The sequence below is a fragment of the Scyliorhinus canicula genome, chromosome 14 (assembly GCF_902713615.1).
Source record: "Scyliorhinus canicula chromosome 14, sScyCan1.1, whole genome shotgun sequence".
Classification (NCBI taxonomy): Eukaryota; Metazoa; Chordata; class Chondrichthyes; order Carcharhiniformes; family Scyliorhinidae; genus Scyliorhinus; species Scyliorhinus canicula.
The window spans coordinates 100,404,619-100,424,757 of record NC_052159.1 but is presented as its reverse complement, the minus strand read 5'-3'; the positions used below and the strand labels follow the sequence as shown (position 1 = coordinate 100,424,757).

Here is a 20,139-nt window from a genome sequence, read left to right as displayed (position 1 = left end):
TGAGAGGGTCCAGGGCTGTAAAATATCATCACATGGCTTTGTAGGACATTACATATCTTCTCCTTTATCCTACTGCTTCTCTGATGCTTTATGAGGCAAAATATCACTTACTTTTAGGATTTTTAATGCTTTTACTATGTCCTTGCTTTATAATTTCGATAAAAAAATGTTTCTTGAAATCATATTAACTGACTGCGCAATAACTACGTAACAAAATACTTGGCCAATGTTTCAGCAATAATTACTCTGAGGCACGAGCTTTTGGTTTGCGTCATTGGGTTAATTAATACTCTAGCTCTGTATAAAGATAGGCAGTGGACACTGCCTTGAATAGTAAACCTGTTTAGCACACAGTGAACAACCAAAATGAAGACAATGTACGTCTATCTTACGGTTGTGCTCGAACTAGGCTTTCTAGTCTTTGCTTCGACTGCACTTCCATTGTCTTCAGTGAAGGAGAAAGGAGGTCCTAAGGTATGTAAAGAACTCAAGCATTCTTATAATAATCTTTATTAGTGTCACAAATAGGCTTACATTGACACTGCAATGAAGTTATTAAGATGAAGGAAGGTGTATCTAATACTATTCTTTCTTTTAGACATGTCAGAGTATCAAATGAATATGATTAACCTGACCATATTTTTGTTTTATTCTATTTCTGGTCCTTTGTGCTTTTGATTAAACATTGTTAACAAGACTATTGAAAAAAATGAAAATTGCTTATTGTCACGAGTAGGCTTCAATGAAGTTACTGTGAAAAGCCCCTAGTCGCCACATTCCGGCGCCTGTCCGGGGAGGCTGGTATGGGAATTGGTATTGAAGAATTTGAAATATTAAGCCTGATAAAGCTAGAGTTAAGTCAGTATTTACTGAAGCTGTAGCTTTGCTACTCAATGTGAACGTTAAATCTATCCATTGCTGAACAAAGTACCAAATGCCCCTGAGCATCTTCAGAATGCCGAGCTTTGCAACTTTTATTCTTGATTTTAGCTTTTGCCCACACCTTTGCTACGCCCATATAACAAGATAAGGGACACTTACGAAGTTAAATGCTTGTGTGTTGCTTGGGAAATGTTGGGCCACACCTTCTGATTGAAGTGGCAGCAAAAGCAGAGAGTCCGAGAAAGCATACATGAATCCATGCATGCCACCTCTGGAGGACAGAGGTCAGCTGCCAGACCACTCAATCAATACGTTCAACACTGCCCTTGCCATTGGAGACAGGGCTGCATAATCTAAAGAAGTCCTGACACTATTCTGCCTTGACATTCCTGTGGGGGTCCCCCTATTACAGGGGTCCCTATTGGGACCCCCCCTAATGAAAGGATCCCCCTATTACAGGAGTCCCTGGGGGGGTCTCTCCCTATTATGAGGGTCCCTCGAGGAGGGGGTGTGGTGTGTGGGGGGAGTCTGCTAAAGGACAAATGGGAAGGGAGTGCATTGTTGGGGTAGTTGTCCCATGGATGGACTCCACCAGCTTGGCCGTGGTATGATGGATCTCATGGTGGGCCAAAGAGGCAACCGTTTCCCCTTTGCCCACCATGGGGTCCACTGTGTCAGGCTCATGATTTCTGAGACCACAAGTGATCCTCTCCTGTGTGATTCCGGCCATGGGGACCGGAGAATCACAGGGTGCCGGGCCAGCTAAATAAATGCAAACGGATTATTAAGACCTATTTACATTTACTCACATGCCGGGCGTCCCAGGACAGAGAATCCCTCCCATTGTGCTTAAACTTAAATAATCAGGTCATGGGATTAGGGTGGGATACATAGGTGATAGGAGCAGGAGAGCTTTTGGCCGTTTGAGCCTGCTCCTCCATTTGTCATGATCATGGCTGATCATCCAACTCAATAGCCTAATGCTGCTTTCACCCCATAGCCTTTGATCCCATTCTCCTCAAGTGCTATATCCAGCCACCTCTTGAATATATTCAAAGTTTTAGCATTAACTACTTCCTGTGGTCACAAATTCCACAGGCTCACCACTCTTTGTGTGAAGAAATGTCTCCTTATCTCTGTCCGAAATGGTTTTCCCTGAATCCTCAGACTGCGACCCCTGGTTCTGGACACACCCATCATTGGTAATATCTTCCCTGCATCTACCCTGTCTAGTCTGTTAGAATTTTATAAGTCTCTATGAGATCCCCCCCTCATTCTTCTGAACTCCAGTGAAAACAATCCCAATCTAGTCAATCACTCCTCATTTGACAGTCCCGCCATCCCTGGAATCAGTTTGGTAAATCTTCGCTGCACTCCCTCGAGAGCAAGAACATCCTCCCTCAGAGAAGGAGACCAAAACTGCACACTATACTCCAGGTGTGGCCTCACCAAGGCCCTGAACAATTGCAGCAACACATCCCTGCTTCTGTACTCGAAATCTCTTGCAATGAAGGCCAACATACCATTAGCCTTCTTTACCGCCTGCTGCATCTACATGCTTACCTTCAGTGAATGGTGCACAAGCACACCCATGTCCCGCTGCATACTCCCCTCTCCCAATTACAACCATTCAGGTAGTAATCTGCCTTCCTGTTTTTGTTTCCAAAATGAATAACCTCAAGCAGTCTCAAAAGATCTCTTTCCAATGTTTGGGAGTAATCCTGGGCTGGATTCTCCGATTCTGGGTCTATGTCCCCACGCCGGCGTGGGAACAGTGGCGTTTTACTCCATTAAAACTGCCGTACAAAGGCCACCGATTCCTCGTTTTGCTGGGGGCCAGCAGGATGGCAGCGAAGAGCACCCGGCTCTAGCTGCCGATACGCCCTAGAGAATTGCCGGGTCCGTGGCCACGCATGTGCACGGCAGCGACCGCACTGTGCAACATGGCGGCGGCCGCTCGCAGACCCGGCCCGCAAAATAGTCCCCCCCCTTTGGCCGTTCCGCACCCCACAGCCCCGATTAATTTCCCCCCTTGCCGGAAATCGGCCCTCCCCCAGCTGTGCCGGCGCTGGACTGAGTCCGCAGCCGCCACGTCGAGTTCCCGGTGGGTGAGACCATGAGAGACCCACGCCATTGGGAATTCGGCCAGTCAGGGGCAGAGCATTGGGGTGGAGGGGGGGGGGGGCTCAGGCAATGTCCTGAGGCTCTCGATACGCCGCGTTGTACTCCTCGAGTGCGCCACTTTCGAGGGGGCGGAGCATCGCAAAAGCTGCGTTGCCCCCGATTTGGTCGGAAACTTGGATTCTCCAGCAGGTTGACGAACTCGATTTTGGCGTCGGCGACCGGAGAATCCAGCCCTCTGTCTTGCTATCTCTAGTTAAAAGTGGATTTCGACCCAAGATGAATTTTGCTTGAGTGGAGACAAAAGATAGCAGTTTGGGCTTAATGTTTTGTTTTATTGTTAAGCATTTTTTAATGGATAATTGTGAACTATTTTCTTGTCTGGTGGTAACGTTATTTTAATCCTGTGTTAGTAATAGCAAAGGTAAAGTCGCCAAAGTCCAAGATTAACTACTTCAAGAGAGCGGCCTGACACCCTGAATAATGCAGGATCTTTGGCTGTATTCTTCAGCAACTGCTTTCCCCTTTCGGGGGGGTGGGGGGGGGGGGGGGGGTGGTGGAGCTGACTGGTCACGTTTTAGCCTGAGGATGACCACATCTCACGTGAAGGGCAAGACGAATACCCTCAACAGTACATGAATTGAACCCGCACTATCGGCCTTGTTCTGCATCAAACTAGCTGTCCAGCCACCTGAGCTAAATCTGCCCCGCTGTTGAAAGTATGTTTCAATATACCATATCCCTATTTGTGTGTGGAATCATTCCTGGAGTGAAATATCCTTTCTTCACAGTCTTACAAATTAAATAAAGTATTGGGGTTTCTATCTGGTGTCCTAGCAACTGTTGTGCTCTGGTACAGGAACGTAATAGTTTGCATTGTAGAGGCTGAGCGCCAACTCCTCCTCCTATCTCCCACTGGACCATGACTCCACCACCAAACATCAAGCCATTGTTTTCTGGATGGTCACTGACCACTTTGCCTCTGATGATCTTCCATCTACAGCCACAGGGCCTCAACCTCGCACAGCCTGTTTCTACATCCTTCCAAAAATCCCTCACCGGGAGAGTAGTGTGTATATGAGGCTGCAGCTTGTCAGCCTCCTGAGTGTCAATCATGAATCCGGTGAATCCCGCACCGTTTCTCATTGGAATCGATTGTGTTCCACGTGGCGCCGGTGCTAGCCCCTCAGAGGTCGCTGAATCGGTCCAGGTGCGGTGCCAGTTTTGTTGTGGAAATCCACAAATCCTGCCCCAGCATCAATACTTAGTCTCAGGAACGGGGAATTCTGCCACACATCTTAACTCAACCTTCTGACAGTATTGTGCAGGGACCACTCCCTCCGGGACACCCTGATCCATTCCTCCATCATGCCCAGCACCCCATCCCCTTCCCACAGCACCCTCAGTTGCAATCGCAGGAGGTGCAACACCAGCCCCTTTACCTCTTCCTCTTCACCATGCATGGCCTTAAACGTTCTTTTCAGGTTAAGCGGCATTTCCATTGCACTTCCTTCAATTTAGTTTATTGTATTCGCTGTTCCCAATAGCGTCTCCTCTACACTGGGGAGAATAAACACAGACCAGGTGACTGCTTTGCGGAACATTTCCGCACAAAGTAGGCTGTGGACTAATCCAGAGACCCAGGATAGTCGGGGACCCAGGTCTGAATCCCACCATGGCAGCTGGTGGAATCAGGGCCGGCTCAAGGCACCGGCAACTCGGGCAGTCGCCCGGGGCGCCATGTGCTAGGGGGCGCCAGAGACTCGGGTACCGCGCATGCGCAGTTGGGCCGGTGCCAACCAGCGCATGCGCGGTGGCCGCCTTCCCCCAGGGCGGCCCCATCGGTACGCTCCCCCCCGGTCCGCCCCACCCTCGGGTCCACCCCCCCCCTCGGGTCCCCCCCCCCCCGGGTCCGCCCCCCCCCTTCTCGCCAACCCCCTTCTCCCCCCCCCCAGGTCCGCCCCCCCTCTCGGCCCCGACCCCCTCTCGGCCCCGCCCCCCCTCGGCCCCACCCCGCCCCGCCCCGCCCCCTCGGCCCTGCCCCGCCCCCTCTCGGCCCCGCCCCGCCCCCTCACCCCCCCCAAGGGCGCCGAAGTTCAGCTTGCCCGGGGCGCCAACAACCCTAGGGCCGGCGCTGGGTGGAATGTAAACTCAATAAAATATTTGGAATGAAATGTCTAATGATGACCATGAAACCATTGTCGATTGTTGTAAAAACCCTTCTGAATCATTCATGTCCTTTAAGGGCAGCACGGTGGCCTAGTGGTTAGCACAACCGCCTCACGGCGCTGAGGTCCCAGGTTCGATCCTGGCTCTGGGTCACTGTCCGTGTGGAGTTTGCACATTCTCCCCGTGTCTGCGTAGGTTTCGCCCCCACAACCCAAAAATGTGCAGAGTAGATGGATTGGCCACGCTAAATTGCCCCTTAATTGGAAAAAATAATTGGCTAATCTAAATTTAAAAAAAAAAAAAAAAAATTCATGTCCCTTTAGGGAACAAAATCTGTCATCCTTCCCTGGTCTGGAATACATGTAATTCCAGATCCATAGCAATGTGGTTGCCTCTGAAATGGCCTGGCAAGCCATACAGTTGTATTCAGCTGCTACGAAAACACAAGAAAGGAATGAAACTGGACAGACCACCCGGCATCGAATCAAGTACCGGAAATGACAACGGCAAACCCAGCCTGGCCAACCCTGCAAAGTCCTCCTTACTAACATCTGGGGTACTGTGCCAAAGTTGGGAGAACTGTGTCACAGATTAGATAAGCAATAGCCTGACATAGTCATACTTACAGAATCATTCCTTACAGTGTCCCAGGCACCACTATCACCATCCCTGGGTATGTCCTGCCTCCCCAGCAGAACAGACCCAGCAGAGGTGGCGGCACAGTGCTACACAGTCGGGAGGGAGTTGCCCTGCGAGTCTTCAACATCTCATGGCTTCAGGTTAAACATGGGCAAGGAAACCTCCTGCTGATTATCACGAGCCGGCCACCATCAGCTGATTAATCAATCCTCCTTCATGTTGAGCACCACTCAGTGGAAGCATTGAGGGTGGCAAGGGTGCAGAATATGCGCTGGGTGGGGGACTTTAATGTCCACCACCAAGAGTGGCTCAGGAGTAACACTACAGACTGAATTGGCCAGTTCCTAAAGGACATAGCTGCTAGACTGGGACCGCAGCAGGTGGTGAGGGACCAACAAGAGGGGCAAACAAACTTGACCTCATCCTCATCAACCTGCCTGCTGCACATGCATCTGTCCATGCCAGTATCGGTAGAACTGACCACAGCAAAGTCCTTGTGGAGTCAAAGTCCGGTCTTCACATTGAGAATGCCCTCCAGCATGTTGGCACTACCCCCGCCCTAAATGGGATAGACTTCGAACAGATCTAGCAACTCAAGACTGGGCATCCACGAGGCACTGTGGGGCCATCAGCAGCAGCAGAATTGAACTCAACCACAATCTGCAACTTCATAGCCTGGCATATGCCCCACTCTACCAATACCACCAAGCCAGGGGATCAACCCTGGTTCAATGAAGAGTGCAGGAGAGCATGCCAGGACTAACATCAGGCATCCTTAAAAATGAGTGTCAACATGGTGAAACTGCAACACAGAACCACTTGTGTGCCAAACAGCATAAGCAGCAAATAATAGACAGCTAAGCAATTCCACAACAAATGCATCAGATCTAAGCTCTGCAGTCCTGCCACATCCTCCTCACTGGAGGAGGAGGCTCCACAAATATCCCTGTCCTCAATGACGGAGGAACCCAATATATATGTGCAAAAGAAAAGGCTGAGGCATTCGCAATAATCTCCAGCCAGAAGTGTCGAGCGGATGATCCATCTCGGTCTCCTCCGGAGGTCCCCAGCATCACAGATTTCAGTCTTCAGCCAATATGATTCATTTCACGTGATATCAAGAAACAGCTGAGGGTACTGGATACGGCAAAAGCTATGGGCCCTGACAATATCCCAGCAATAGTACAGAAGACTTGAGCTCCAGTACTTGTCGCACCCCTAGTCAAGCTGTTCCAGTACAGCTACAACACTGGCATCTACCCAGCAATGTGGAAAATTGCCCAGTTATGTCCTGCACACAAGAAAGGGGACAAGTCCAACCCAGCCACTACCGCCCTATCAATCTATTCTCCATCACCAGAAAAGTGCTGAAAAGAGTCATCAACAGAGCTTTCAAGTGGCACTTACTCAGCAATAACCGGCTCACGAATGCTCAGTTTGGGTTCTGCCATCTCCTGACCTCATTGCAACCTTATTTGGGCAGCACGGCAGCACTGTTGCTTCACAGCGCCAGGGTCTCAGGTTCGATTCCCCGCTGGGTCACTGTCTGTACGGTGTCTGCATGTTCTCCCCATGTCTGCGTGGGTTTTCTCCGGGTGCTCCAGTTTTCTCCCACAGTCCAAAGACATGCAGGTTAGGTGGATTGGCCACGATAAATTGCCTTTAGTGTCAAAAAAGGTGAGGAGGGGTTATTGGGTTGCGGGGATGGGGTGGAGATGGGGGCTTGGGTGGGTCGGTGCAGAGTCGATGGGCCGAATGGCCTCCTTCTGCACTGTATGTTCTATGTCTATGTCTTAGTTCAAACATGGATAAAAGAACTGAATGCCAGAGGTGTGGTGAGAATGACTGCCCTTGAAATGAAGGCAGCATTTTACCGAGTATGGCATCAAGGAGCCCCAGCAAAACGAGTCAATGAGAATCAGGGGGAAAACATGCCACAAAGGAAAAGATTATGGTGGTTGGAGGTCAATTATCTCAACTCCAGGACATCACTACCGGAGTCCCTCAGGGTAGTGGCTGAGGCCCAACCATCTTCAGCTGCTTCATCAATGGTCTCCCTTCCATCATAAGGTCAGAAGTGGGGATGTTTGCGGATGACTGCATAATGTTCAGCACCATTCACGACTCCTCGATAATGAAGCAGTCCATGTCTAAATGCAGCAAGGCATGGTTGATATCCAGGCTTGGGCTGACAAGTGGCAAGTTACATTTGTGCCACACAAGTGTCTGGCAATGATAATCTCCTACAAGAGAGGATCTCTTCAATGGCATTACCATTGCTGAATACCCCACAATCAACATCCTGGAGTTAGCATTGATCAGAAACTGAACTGGACTACTCACATTAATACTGTGGCTACCAGGGCAGTCAAAGGCTAGGAATCTGACGGTGAGTAACTCACCTTCCGAACCCCTAAAGCCTGTCCACTATTGACAAGGCAGAAGTCAGGAGTGTAATGGAATACTCTCCACTTGACTAATGAGTGCAGCTCCAAGAACACTCAAGAAGCTGAACACCATCCAGCACAAAGCAATCGCTTGATTTCTCCCCTTCCACAAACATTCAAACCCTCCACCACCAATGAACAGTGGCAGCCATATGTACCATCTACAAGATGCTGCAGAAACTCGCCAAGGTTCCTTTGACAACACCTTCCAAACCCACGACCACTACCATCGAGAGGAATAAGAGCAGCAGATACATGGGACCCCACCACCTGGAGGAAAACAAATTACTGTGGATGCTGGAATCTGAAACAAAGGAGAAAATGCTGGAAAATCTCAGGAGGTCTGGCAGCATCTGTAGGGAGAGAAAAGAGCTAACGTTTCGAGTCCGATAACTCTATTGTCAAAGCTTTGACAAAGCAAAGCTTTCTGAAAACATTCTGGAGCGATATTGCTCTTCCTTCATTGTCACTGGGGCAACATCCTGGAACTCCCACCTTAACAGCACAGTGGGTGTATCTACATCTCAAGGACTGCAGCAGTTCAAGTAGGCAACTCATAATCACCTTCTGAAGGGCAACTGGGGAAGGGCAATAAATGCTGGCCTAACCAGCGACACCCACATCCCATTAATGAACAATAACAAAAAATCCACAAGCATGGCACTAATCTTCCTGTTGGGTATCATTTTAACCCAGCACCTTGCTCTCAGGCCCACATGTCCATCCTTGGTCTGTTGCAATGTCCCAGTGAAGACCAGCATAAGCTGGAGGAGCAGCATCTCCTCTTCCAGCTGGGCAAGTTGCCGCCCTCAGGACTCAACATTGAGTTTGGCAACTTTAGACTGTGACCTTTCACCTCTATCTTTAACCTTTAATTTTTTTAAATTATTGAATACATGTATTGCCTCAATGCAAACTCTCCACCTCCCCCTCCCACTCCAGGCCATCTGTCTTTTTTCTTAAAGTTGCTACATCTTGTTGCAAACTCTCGGGGCAACGGTTTAATATCTGATACATTCTACCTCTTTAGTTCTGATGAAGAACCAAATGGACTCTGAACATTAACCCTGTTTCTCTCCCAACAGATACTGCCACCTGCTGAACTTTTCCAGCAATCTTTGCTCTTGTTTCAGATTCCAGCATCTGCTGTATTTTGCTTATTTTCCTGAATCGTCCAAATTTGTCATCCTGGCATCAAAGCAGCTGGTTGGTGTGATGCCAACATAGTGCCAATATAATGTGTTCTTGGAGGATGCATGGTTGTGTGTGCCCATATCAGTGGAGAATGTTGGCAGGGTTGCAGTGGGAACAGCCGGCACTGGAATCTGCTCCCGGGGAATCCACATCCTCCTTCAATGTATTTGGATTTTACATTGGGAGAGTTTATTGAGAGATAACATTTCCCTGTATGAAGGTCTTTGAAAATGAATTGCTATAATGTAAATACTATGATATTTAACAACTTTGAAATCATTTAAAATTATCAAGTGTATTTATTTGGATGATACAAAGATGAGGAAGAAGCTTATCTTTGAATGAAAGATGGAAAATGAGTGTTTCACCTAAATAAGAATACAATAACAAAATTGCAACCTCAAAACCCACAATTTTTAAAGTTGTGTTTTTGTGATTTAAGTCATTGGGGGATTGGTAATCATGGGTAAAAAAAATAGGCATTGTTTGTTTTTCATTTTAAAGGGAATTCAACTCTTAATAACAATAAAATAATTTGAGAATGAAATGCCATCAATTCAAAATAAATTATTTTCTTGCACCTAGGATGCACAGAAAGCTTATCGTCTTCAAGTAACTGCAGACCCAAAGGTTCCTCGTTGTGGAGTGACTGATACGGAACAATTCACTACTTTAGGCAACACTATATTTGAGAATAAGGACCTCACTTACAGGTATAACTCTTGGTAATTTGACATTGCCTGTTTATTAAATAATTTTGGTCAATTTTATCAGTAATTAGAATTAAATGCACCAGGCACAAATGACACATCTTGGCTAGTTCTGCATCAGTTCCGCTCTGGTAGAACGTGGGACAAGAATGCTGCCATGGTTGAATTCGGCAGGCATTTTAAAGTCCAGAAATTGTATTAAATAACCAATTTTCAATGAAGCCAGAGCCTCTAAACTATATTCCAGATGCTCAATGCTCAAGGTTTAAATGTCCAGTTTGAAACTTCTAAAAGGCAGTCCGCTAGATAACTGTTGGCAATAACATTTCATGAAAGTCAAACAGCACATTGTTAGTTTTTGGGCTTTTAGGAGATAATAAATTTAAAGTTTAAAATGCACCAGTCTCCAATCTGAGTGTGACATAGACACTCTAAATGTACAGCACTAAAGTGGTATTCCTTATATTCACCAGGCAAACTGGATCTGGAGGAGGAATGGGATGGTCAAAAAGAATATACTCACTGAGATCGGTTCCAACTTAGGTACTGAAGATGTAGACATCTTTATCTTGCCCCTCATTCCTTAATAAACAGGCTAATGTGACTATATAGAACGATTCAGCGCAGTACAGGCCCTTCGGCACTCAATGTTGCACCGACATGGAAAAAACTAAAGGCCATCTAACCTACACTATGCCCTTATCATCCATATGCTTATCCAATAAACTTTTAAATGCCCTCAATGTTGGCGAGTTCACTACTGTTGCAGGTAGGGCATTCCACGGCCTCACCACTCTTTGCGTAAAAAACCTACCTCTGACCTCTGTCCTATATCTATTACCCCTCAATTTAAGGCTATGTCCCCTCGTGCTAGCCACCTCCATCCGCGGGAGAAGGCTCTCGCTGTCCACCCTATCTAACCCTCTGATCATTTTGTATGCCTCTATTAGGTCACCTCTTAACCTTCTTCTCTCTAATGAAAACAACCTCAAGTCCATCAGCCTTTCCTCATAAGATCTTCCCTCCATACCAGGCAACATCCTGGTAAATCTCCTCTGCACCCGTTCCAAAGCTTCCACGTCCTTCCTATAATGAGGCGACCAGAACTGTACGCAATACTCCAAATGCGGCCGTACTAGAGTTTTGTACAACTGCAACATGACCTCATGGCTCCGGAACTCAATCCCTCTACCAATAAAGGCCATCACACCATAGGCCTTCTTCACAACCCTATCAACCTGGGTGGCAACTTTCAGGGATCTATGTACATGGACACCGAGATCCCTCTGCTCATCCACACTACCAAGAATTTTACCATTATCTAGACATATCCAAAGAGATCTGCTTGGAAGATCACTAGCTTGGAGTGAAACTGTGACAGAAATGAGCACATTCATGAAACCACATCTTCAAACATCTTTGTTGCACAAATTCTGTCACTGGCTGCCAGGGTGATCATTGCCTTGAGCTGTTTTAGCGTTGCTCTTTCTGAGTAACACACTGAGATATCTGAGAAATTTTCAGTTCCGAGCTGACTCCATTATGTGACAGTTGCATTATTTAGCTAGGCAACGATTTAAATATTTCGCTCTCTAATTCATGTTTTAAACAATAATGTACTGGTATACACTTTTCCTTAAAGTGTAGGGTATTATAAATGGTTTGTATTTGACCATGCAAGCTGTTTCCATGATGGAGATTGTTGTGACCCCCTTGGGGGTAAGGAATGTGCTCCATTCATTTTCCCCCTTATACAGCTGAGTTTGAGCTCCCCCTGTAATTGTGGGCGGGGCTTCCCCTTAAGAAGGATGCAGGTGGCCCTTCGGGGAGAGAAGTAGCAGTTTTCGTGATCTTGTGTATATCGGAATGAACCAGTTGTTCATTTCTATCCTACCGTGTGTCCCTGTTGTTTCTCCCGTTTGGCTTCTACTCTGGCGACGAGGATAAAGTGAAGCTGCCACATCCGCTGTGCGTTATGCAAACAATCCCTTTCGTTCAGGCCCACAGAGGCTTCCAATCCGAACGGTGAGATGCCACACATCGGGAAACTCAGCCAATTTGACATGGGTGCTGATGACTGGGCCTAATACATAGAACAGGTACAATATTTTTTGCGGTCAAACAGAATGGTTGGAGATGAACGACAGACTGTTATCCTGCTGGGGTCAGTCGGTGGACACACATATACACTTATCAAGAGCCTCACACATCCAGACAGACCAGACTCCAAGTCTTTCACCACATTGGTGGCCCTGCTCAAGGTACATCTTAACTCGCAACCCCCGATACCCATCTGCTGGTTCTGTTTTCACATGGCCTTGCAGACCCAAGGAGAATCAAATGGCACCATTTTGGCATGCTTGAGGCAGTGGACATTGCCATGTCCATCGAGAGCACAGAGAGCAGGGTCCAAAGGTTTTGTGCCCGCCCAGTACCATACGCGCTGCAATCCAAGGTCGTCGCAGAGCTGGATCATTTTGAACACTTGTGTATCATCCACCCCGTTCATTTCACGGGCTGCGCCAGTGGTCCCGGTGCTGAAGCCCGATGCTCCATACATCTGTGGGGTGACAACAAGGTGACGGTGAACCGAGTCACTCGCCTTGACCATTACCCAGTCCCACATTAAATGGACCTGAACGCAAAACTCAGCGATAGAACAACATTCATGGAGCTCGACATGAGCCACGCGTACCTGCAGCTGGTCTGAGATCTGGATTCTCGAAATTACGTGACACATCCACAGCATCTTGAATGAATTCACCCAACTGCTTTTCCTGGTTTCATAGGCCTGTGCGATTTTTCAACAGATGATGGAAAATCTCCTGCTACCCAGGGTGGCCGTATACCTGAATGTTCTGCACATCAGCAAGGCCTCGGGCAAAGAACATATGGAGAACCTGGCTGAAGTCCTCCAGTGCTTTGAACAGGCCGCGTCCACCTCCACAGGGAGAAGTGCATTCTAAAAAAAAACCCAAGTCACCTATTTAGGGTACCGGGGCAACAGGAGGGGGCTTCACCTGGAAGACAAAGTGCGGGCCATTTGGCAGGCTCCAATCCATAAAGACCCAACCGACCCCTGTACCTTTTTAGGGCTCATCAACTACTACGGAAAATACATTCCTAGCTTTTTTTTTAACAAATGTTTTTATTGGGTTTTTGAACAAGGTATAATTACTGTTATGTACACAAAATAAGAAACATATATATATACACATATTTAGAAGAGAAGGGCACACCCCAACATAAGATACAATATAATATGAAACAGAATAACTGGTGGGGTATTGTGCACCAGCGGCAGCTCTGTACATCTGGAAAAATTACCCACACCATGTAAGTAGGCGACTGTTTGCTGGGAGGTGGCGGGGACTGGGGAGGCAAATATACATTTGGGTGCCGGGGAGATAATTACAGTGTGTGATATTTGGCTGTGTTGTGTGCTGTTTTCGCCTGCTTCTCCCAGACGGGTCTCGCTGCCGTCCCACGCTCGCCTCCGCTTCTGCTGTTCCTCCCGTCCTCCATCTTTATTTTCCTCGTTCCCCGCTCTTGGAGATGTCATGCACGTTTTGGCATCCCGTGCCTTCCTTCCGTTTCCCTGCCCCTTGCCCCACCCCACTGGTTCTTCTCTCTTGTCCCCACCCCTTCCACGGTTCACCTTTCTTTCCTCAGGTTTAGCCGTCTCCCCCCCCCCTCCCTCCCTCCCTCCCAGTCTATCTCTCCCTTTCATGCCTTAGCTACCTTCCCCTGATTCTTGACTACTTTCCCCTGATTCTTGGCTACCTGGCTATTCTTCCTCTTGTTCGTTGGCCACAAACAGGTCCTGGAACATTCGCGTGAATGGCTCCCACGTTCTGTAGAAGCCGTCGTCTGACCCTCGGATGGCGAATTTGATTTTCTCCATTTGGAGAGATTCTGAGAGGTCGGACAGCCAGTCTGCAGCTCCGGGTGGTGCTGCTGACCGCCAGCCAAACAGGATTCTATGGCGGGTGATCCGGGAGGCAAAGGCAAGGGCATCCACCCTCCTCCCCAGGAATAGATCTGGCTGGTCCGAGACCCCGAAGACCGCAACTTTCGGGCATGGCTACACCCTCACTCCCACCACTTTGGCCATTGCCTCAAAGAAGGCTGTCCAGTACTCCACAAATCTGGGGAAAGACCAGAGCATGTGGGCGTGGTTGGCAGGGCATCCTCAGCACCGTTCACATCTATCCTCCACCTCCGGGAAGAACCTACTCATACGGGTTCTTGTTAAGTGGGCTCTCTGTACCACTTTTAGTTGCGTCAGGCTGAGCCTTGCACACGTGGCGGTGGAGTTGACTCTATGCCGTGCTTCGCTCCAGAGTCCCCTCCCTATCTCAATCCCCAGGTCCTCCTCCCACTTCTTTCTTGTTGCGTCCAGTACGGTGTCGGCCCTTTCTGTCAGTCGGTCGTCCATGTCACTACAATTTCCCTTGTCTAGTATGCTTGCGTCCAGTAGGTCTTCGGGTAGTGTCTGTCGTGGCGGTTGTGGGTACGTCCTTGTCTCCTTTCGTAGGAAGTTTTTGAGCTGCAGATACCTTAGCTCGTTGCCCCTGGCTAGCCAAAATTTCTCTGTCAGTTCGTCCAGTGTTGCGATCCTGCCGTCCGTGTATAGGTCCATGACTGTCAGTGTCCCCCCGTCCTGTCTCCACCTATTGAAGGTGGCATCAGTCAGTGCTGGTGTGAACCTATGGTTGTTGCAGATGGGAGCTTTGTCCGACATTTTGGTCAGGCCAAATTGCTGCCTCAGTTGGTTCCAGGATTGGAGGGTGGCTATCACCACCGGGCTGCTGGAGTGTTGTTTGGGTGGGGATGGGAGTGCTACTGTGGTGAGGGCCCGGATGGAGTTCCCCATGCAGGAGGCCTCCTCCGCGTGCACCCACTCGGCCTCTGGCTCCTGGATCCATCCCCTTATTCGCTCGGCTGTTGCCGCCCCGTGGTACAATTGTAGGTTTGGGAGGGTTAGCACCCCCCTGGATTTTGTTTTTTGTAGGACCTTCTTTGGGATCCTAGCATTTTTACCCCCCCCCCCCCCCATACGAACGCCATGATGAGTTTGTCCAGCGCTTTGAAAAAGGCCTTGGGGATGTAGATCGGAATGGATCTAAACAGGAAGAGGAACCTGGGCAGTACGTTCATTTTAATCATCTGGACTCTCCCTGCGAGGGAGAGCGGGAGTGTGTTCCATCTTTGCAGGTCCTTTTTTACTTCCTCCGTCAGACTGGCGAGGTTCCATTTGTGGATCCCTTTCCAGTCATGGGCTATTTGGATCCCCAGGTAGCGGAATTTGTGTCGGGCTTGTTTAAAACGGCAGCTCCTTTAGTGCTGCCCCCCCCCCCCCCCCCCCCCCTTGTGGGTGTACTGGGAAGATCTCGCTTTTGCTCATGTTGAGTTTGTAGCCCGAGAAGGCTCCAAACTCTTTCAGGAGCGCAATGATTCCGCCCATGCTGCTCTGTGGGTCCGAAATGTAGAGGAGCAGGTCATCTGCATAGAGTGAGACTCTGTGCTCTTTGCATCCCCTTCGGATCCCCCTCCAACTTTTTGCTGCCCTGAGCACGATTGCTAGCGGTTCGATTGCTAGTGCGAACAGCAGCGGGGACAGTGGGCTTCCTTGTCTGGTGCCCCTGTGCAGCTGGAAGTATTGGGAGTTAGTATTGTTGGTCCATACGCTCGCCATGGGAGCGTTGTATAGGAGCTTTACCCAAGAGGTGAACCCTGTTCCAAGCCCACACCGCTCCAGTACCTCTATGAGGTATTTCCATTCGACTCTGTCGAAGGCCTTTTCTGCGTCCAGGGAGATGATCACCTCTTGTGTTCTCTCCCCGGAGGGGGTTATTATCACGTTCAGCAGGCGCCTGATGTTCGAGGTAAGTTGTCTACCTTTGACAAGGTCCATCTAGTCCTCTGTGACCACCTCAGGTACACAGTCTTCCAGCCTTTTGGCTAGGATTTTGGCCAGTATTTTGGCGTCTGCGTTCAGCAGTGAGATGGGTCGGTGTGACTCACAGTCCATTGGGTCTTTGTCTTTCTTAGGTATCAGCGAGATTGAGGCCTGTGCTAGCGTGGGTGGCAGTGTGCCCCTAGCTAGCGAGTCTGTGAACATCTCCCGCAGGTGCGGGGCCAGCGCTGTCGCAAAATCTTTGTAGAAGTCCGCCTGGAATCCGTCCAGTCCCGGCGCCTTCCCCGCCTGCATGGAGCAAATGCTCTCCATGATCTCTCCCAGTGCTAGTGGTGCTTCCAGGCCCCGTTTTCTGCCCTCCCCCATGACTGGAATGTCCAGTCCATCAAGGAACCGTTTCATCCCAGACTCCCCCCTTGGGGGCTCTGAGGTGTACAGCTCTTGGTAGAAGGCCTTGAAGGTTTTGTTAATCATTTCTGGTTCTGTTTCCAACGGGCCTCCGGTAGCCCTGATTTGTGCAATTTCTCTGGTGGCTGCCTGCTTTCTCAGCTGGTGTGCCAACAGGCGGCTGGCTTTGTCTCCGTGTTCGTACAGGGTCCCGCGCGCCTGGCGGAGTTGGTGCACTGAATTCCTGGTGGAGAGCAGGTCAAAGTTCCTTTGTAGCTCTTTCCTCTCCGCCAGGAGCTCTACGGTCGGGGCCTCGGAGTATTTACGGTCTACCTCCAGTACGGAGTCGACCAGCTGCTGCCTAGCCACCCTTTCCTCCCTATCTCTTTGCGCTTTGAAAGCGATGATTTCCCCTCTTAGTACGGCCTTTAGCGGTTCCCAGACCGTGGAGGGTGAGACCTCCCCGTTCTTGTTGTTCTCCGTGTACTCTGCTATGGCCCGCGCTATCCTTTCGCTGAAGGCCTTGTCAGCTAGTAAGGCACCGTCCAACCTCCATGTGGGGCGCTGGGCCCTTCCCGTCTCTAGCCGCACGTCCATGTAATGTGGAGAGTGGTCTGATATCACAATTGCGGAGTATTCCACTTTGTCTATCCCTGGAAGCACCGTTTTCCCCACCACAAAGAAGTAAATTCTGGTGTATACGTTGTGTACTGGGGAGAAGGAGGAGAATTCCTTCTCCCCCGGATGGGCGAACCTCCAGGGGTCCACCGCTCCCATCTGCTCCATAAAGTGACTAAGTTCCCTTGCCATGCTTGAGGTTTTCCCCGTTTTGGGGTTTGATCTGTCCGTCTTTGGATCCTGTACACAGTTGAAGTCCCCCCCCATGATTAGTCGATGCGTCGCTATGTCCTGGATTTCTGCCATGGTCTTTTTGATTAAACTCGTGTCGTCCCAGTTGGGCGCGTACACGTTGAGTAGAACCACCGGTGCCCCATCCAGGGCCCCGCTGACCATGATGTACCGCCCCCCCACCCCCCCTCCCCCCGGGACTGTAACCGTCTTTGTCGCCTTAAACATCGTCCTCTTGCCGATCAAGATCACCACCCCCCTGGCCCTTGTCCCATAGCAGGAATGGTAGGTTTGTCCCTCCCAGCCCTTTATTACCCGCAGTTGGTCCTGCTCCCTCAGGTGTGTTTCTTGGAGGAAGACTATGTCGGCCCTCATGTTTCTGAGGTGGGTGAGGACTCTGGATCTCTTCACTGAGCCGTTAAGTCCCCTTACGTTCCAGATGACAATCCTGGTGGGGGGCTTCTTCCCCCTCGCTCCTGTGGGGTTAACCATACTTATCTGGTGGACGCGCCCCTGCCCTCCGGGGTTTCCCTTTGTAAGGTGGCCATCCAGGATGGCCGCTGTCGCTGCTCTCTCCATGCGGTCGGGTCTCTGCGCTCCGGGGGGCATCCGCCATGGCCGTCCACTGTGTGTCCGCCACGCGGATAGTCCCCTGCACTCTGGGGTCTCCCTTCGCCCAAAGACCGTACTGGGTGGGTGCTTGCAGCAGTTCCTTGCTTCGAGCCCTTGGTTGTGGCACTTTGTAGCCCTGTTCCTTTTCTAGCCTCTTTTGTCCCTCCTTCCCTGCATCCCCCCTCCCCGGTATCTCCCTTCCTGTGTACCCCCCGCCCCCAGTCTCTCCCTTTTCCCTCCTCCCCCGTATACCCCTCCTTTGCCCCTCTTTCCCCTGTTCCTGTCCCCATTTGCTCTCCCGACTTTGATGGGTGATCCCCCCCATCCCCTGCCTGGCGCCTTCCCCCCTATTGGGGGCGCGCTGCGGCTCTGCTTTGTTGCGTGCCCCCGGCGCTAGCTTTCCTGCTAGTACGGTGGCCCCCCCCTCTCGGGGGTTATTGTCTCGCTTCTCCCCTGCCTGGCCTCTACGGTTTTCTGCCCGCTCTTCCCCCATCCTACCCGGCGCCCCTCTCGCCTGCTCTCCCTTCTCCATTACTCTCGTTGCCTCGTGCTGGGGCCTGGTCTCCCAACTGGAGCGGTCCCTCAGGCAGTGGTTTGCTCTTTGTTCTGGATGTTCTTGCCGGAGCGGGGGGCCTGGCATTGCCTCACCCCCCCCCCCCCCCCCCCCCCCCCCGTCGGTGTGTCGTTGCCCCTTGCCAGGGGCCCCTCGTCCCTACCCTCTCCAGCCCGTGCTCCTTGACGAACCTATTTGCCTCAGCGGGGGCTGTAAAGAAGTGTTCTCTGTCTTGGTATGTGACCCAGAGTTTCGCTGGGTACAGCATACCAAAACGCACGTTGCTCCTGTGAAGAGCTGCTTTCGCCCTATTGAACTCTGCCCGTCTCCGAGCTATATCTGCCCCAATATCTTCATAAATTCGAATGGCGTGTCCTTCCCATTTGCAGGCTCTATTTTTCCTGGCCCAGCGCAGGATTGTCTCCCTATCCTGGTACCGCTGCAGTTTAGCTATGACTGCTCTCGGATGGTCTCCTGCCTTGGGCTTCGGGCGCAGCGACCGGTGTGCTCTGTCCATTTCCGGTGGGTTGGGGAAAGTTTCCCTCCCCACTAAGTTGCCCAGCATCTCAGCCACATATGCTGTGGGGTTTCTACCCTCGATCCCCTCTGGCAGGCTCACTATCCTGACATTTTGCCTTCTCGAGCGGTTTTCCTGGTCGTCTACTCTGCCCTTCAGGCTCCATATGTTGCGCCGAGTCTCGTCACCTCCCTCTCCAGGGCTGTGACCCGGTTGCTCACATCAGTCGCTGCTTTCTCCAGATCCTTAATGGTCGCCTCCTGGGCTTCCAGTTTCTCTCCTTGGGCATCCAATTTCTCCTCTAGACTGGTCAGGGTCTGCTGCACCCCTGTCATGACCCTGGCCACTGCGGCCTTTATGTCAGCCTTCGCCTCCGCCTTGTTTACCTGCTGATGCTCCCTCAGTGCCTTGGTAAAGGCTGCCTTCCAGTCCCAGCTCCACCCCTGGCCCCGGGGGAGAGGGCACCTGCCTGTCCAGCTCTTTTTGATGCGGCGATACTTCCGTTCCGCCGCTTCGTGCGCTGATTCGCTCGCCTGAGCTGGCTCGCCCATTGCCCCGTCTGCCTTTGGCACCCCTTCGCCCTCTGCCTTGGCTCCCTTCTCGCATTTTTTCCTCCCCCTTCCCTTTCTTCTTTTATTCTCCCCTTGTTTTTCTTTTCCCCCCTTTTCCGCACCCTAGTTTTATTTTTTTGTCCCTTCCCTTTTTCTTCCCTCCTCCCTCCTTTCCTTTACCACTTTATTTTTTCTCTTTTATACAACTCCTCTCAGGTGGGCTTGTTCTGGATGGGAAAAGAGAGTGCAAAAAGAGAGAAAATAATATATTTCTCCTCCCCCCCCCCCCCTCTCTTTAACAGTATTCTTTTGAGTTTTGCTTTTGTAAAAGTTATTTTTTCTTCCTTTCCCCTCACTCACCCAGGGTAGAGAGAGAGAGAGAGAGAGAGAGGCTTCTGGTCCAGATTACCTTTGTTACTGCCTCGTGGTGGTCACTGCTGGCTTGGGGGGTGGGGGGTGGGTCGGTCCCCGCTGCTCCGTCCGGATCGCCGCTCGTCGCACCCCACACGCTCCTGGTGGGGATGGTTAGGTCGCTGGTCGCTCCTCCGTGCCCTCCTTTCCGCAGGCTGGGCCCCACTTCGGTCTGGG

At 50.5% G+C, this 20,139-nt stretch overlaps 1 protein-coding gene across 1 annotated transcript in view; it reads left to right on the top strand.

Annotated features, from left to right (window-relative positions):
* The first annotated feature begins 327 nt into the window (after nt 1-327).
* The window catches only part of LOC119977541 (neutrophil collagenase-like), a 51,416-nt gene continuing 31,604 nt past the window's right edge, over nt 328-20,139 (top strand). The window contains exons 1-2 of the mRNA XM_038818595.1: nt 328-474; nt 10,038-10,165. Coding sequence (XP_038674523.1) covers nt 367-474; nt 10,038-10,165 — 236 coding nt within the window. The 5' untranslated portion in view covers nt 328-366. The remainder of the gene's footprint in view (nt 475-10,037; nt 10,166-20,139) is intronic.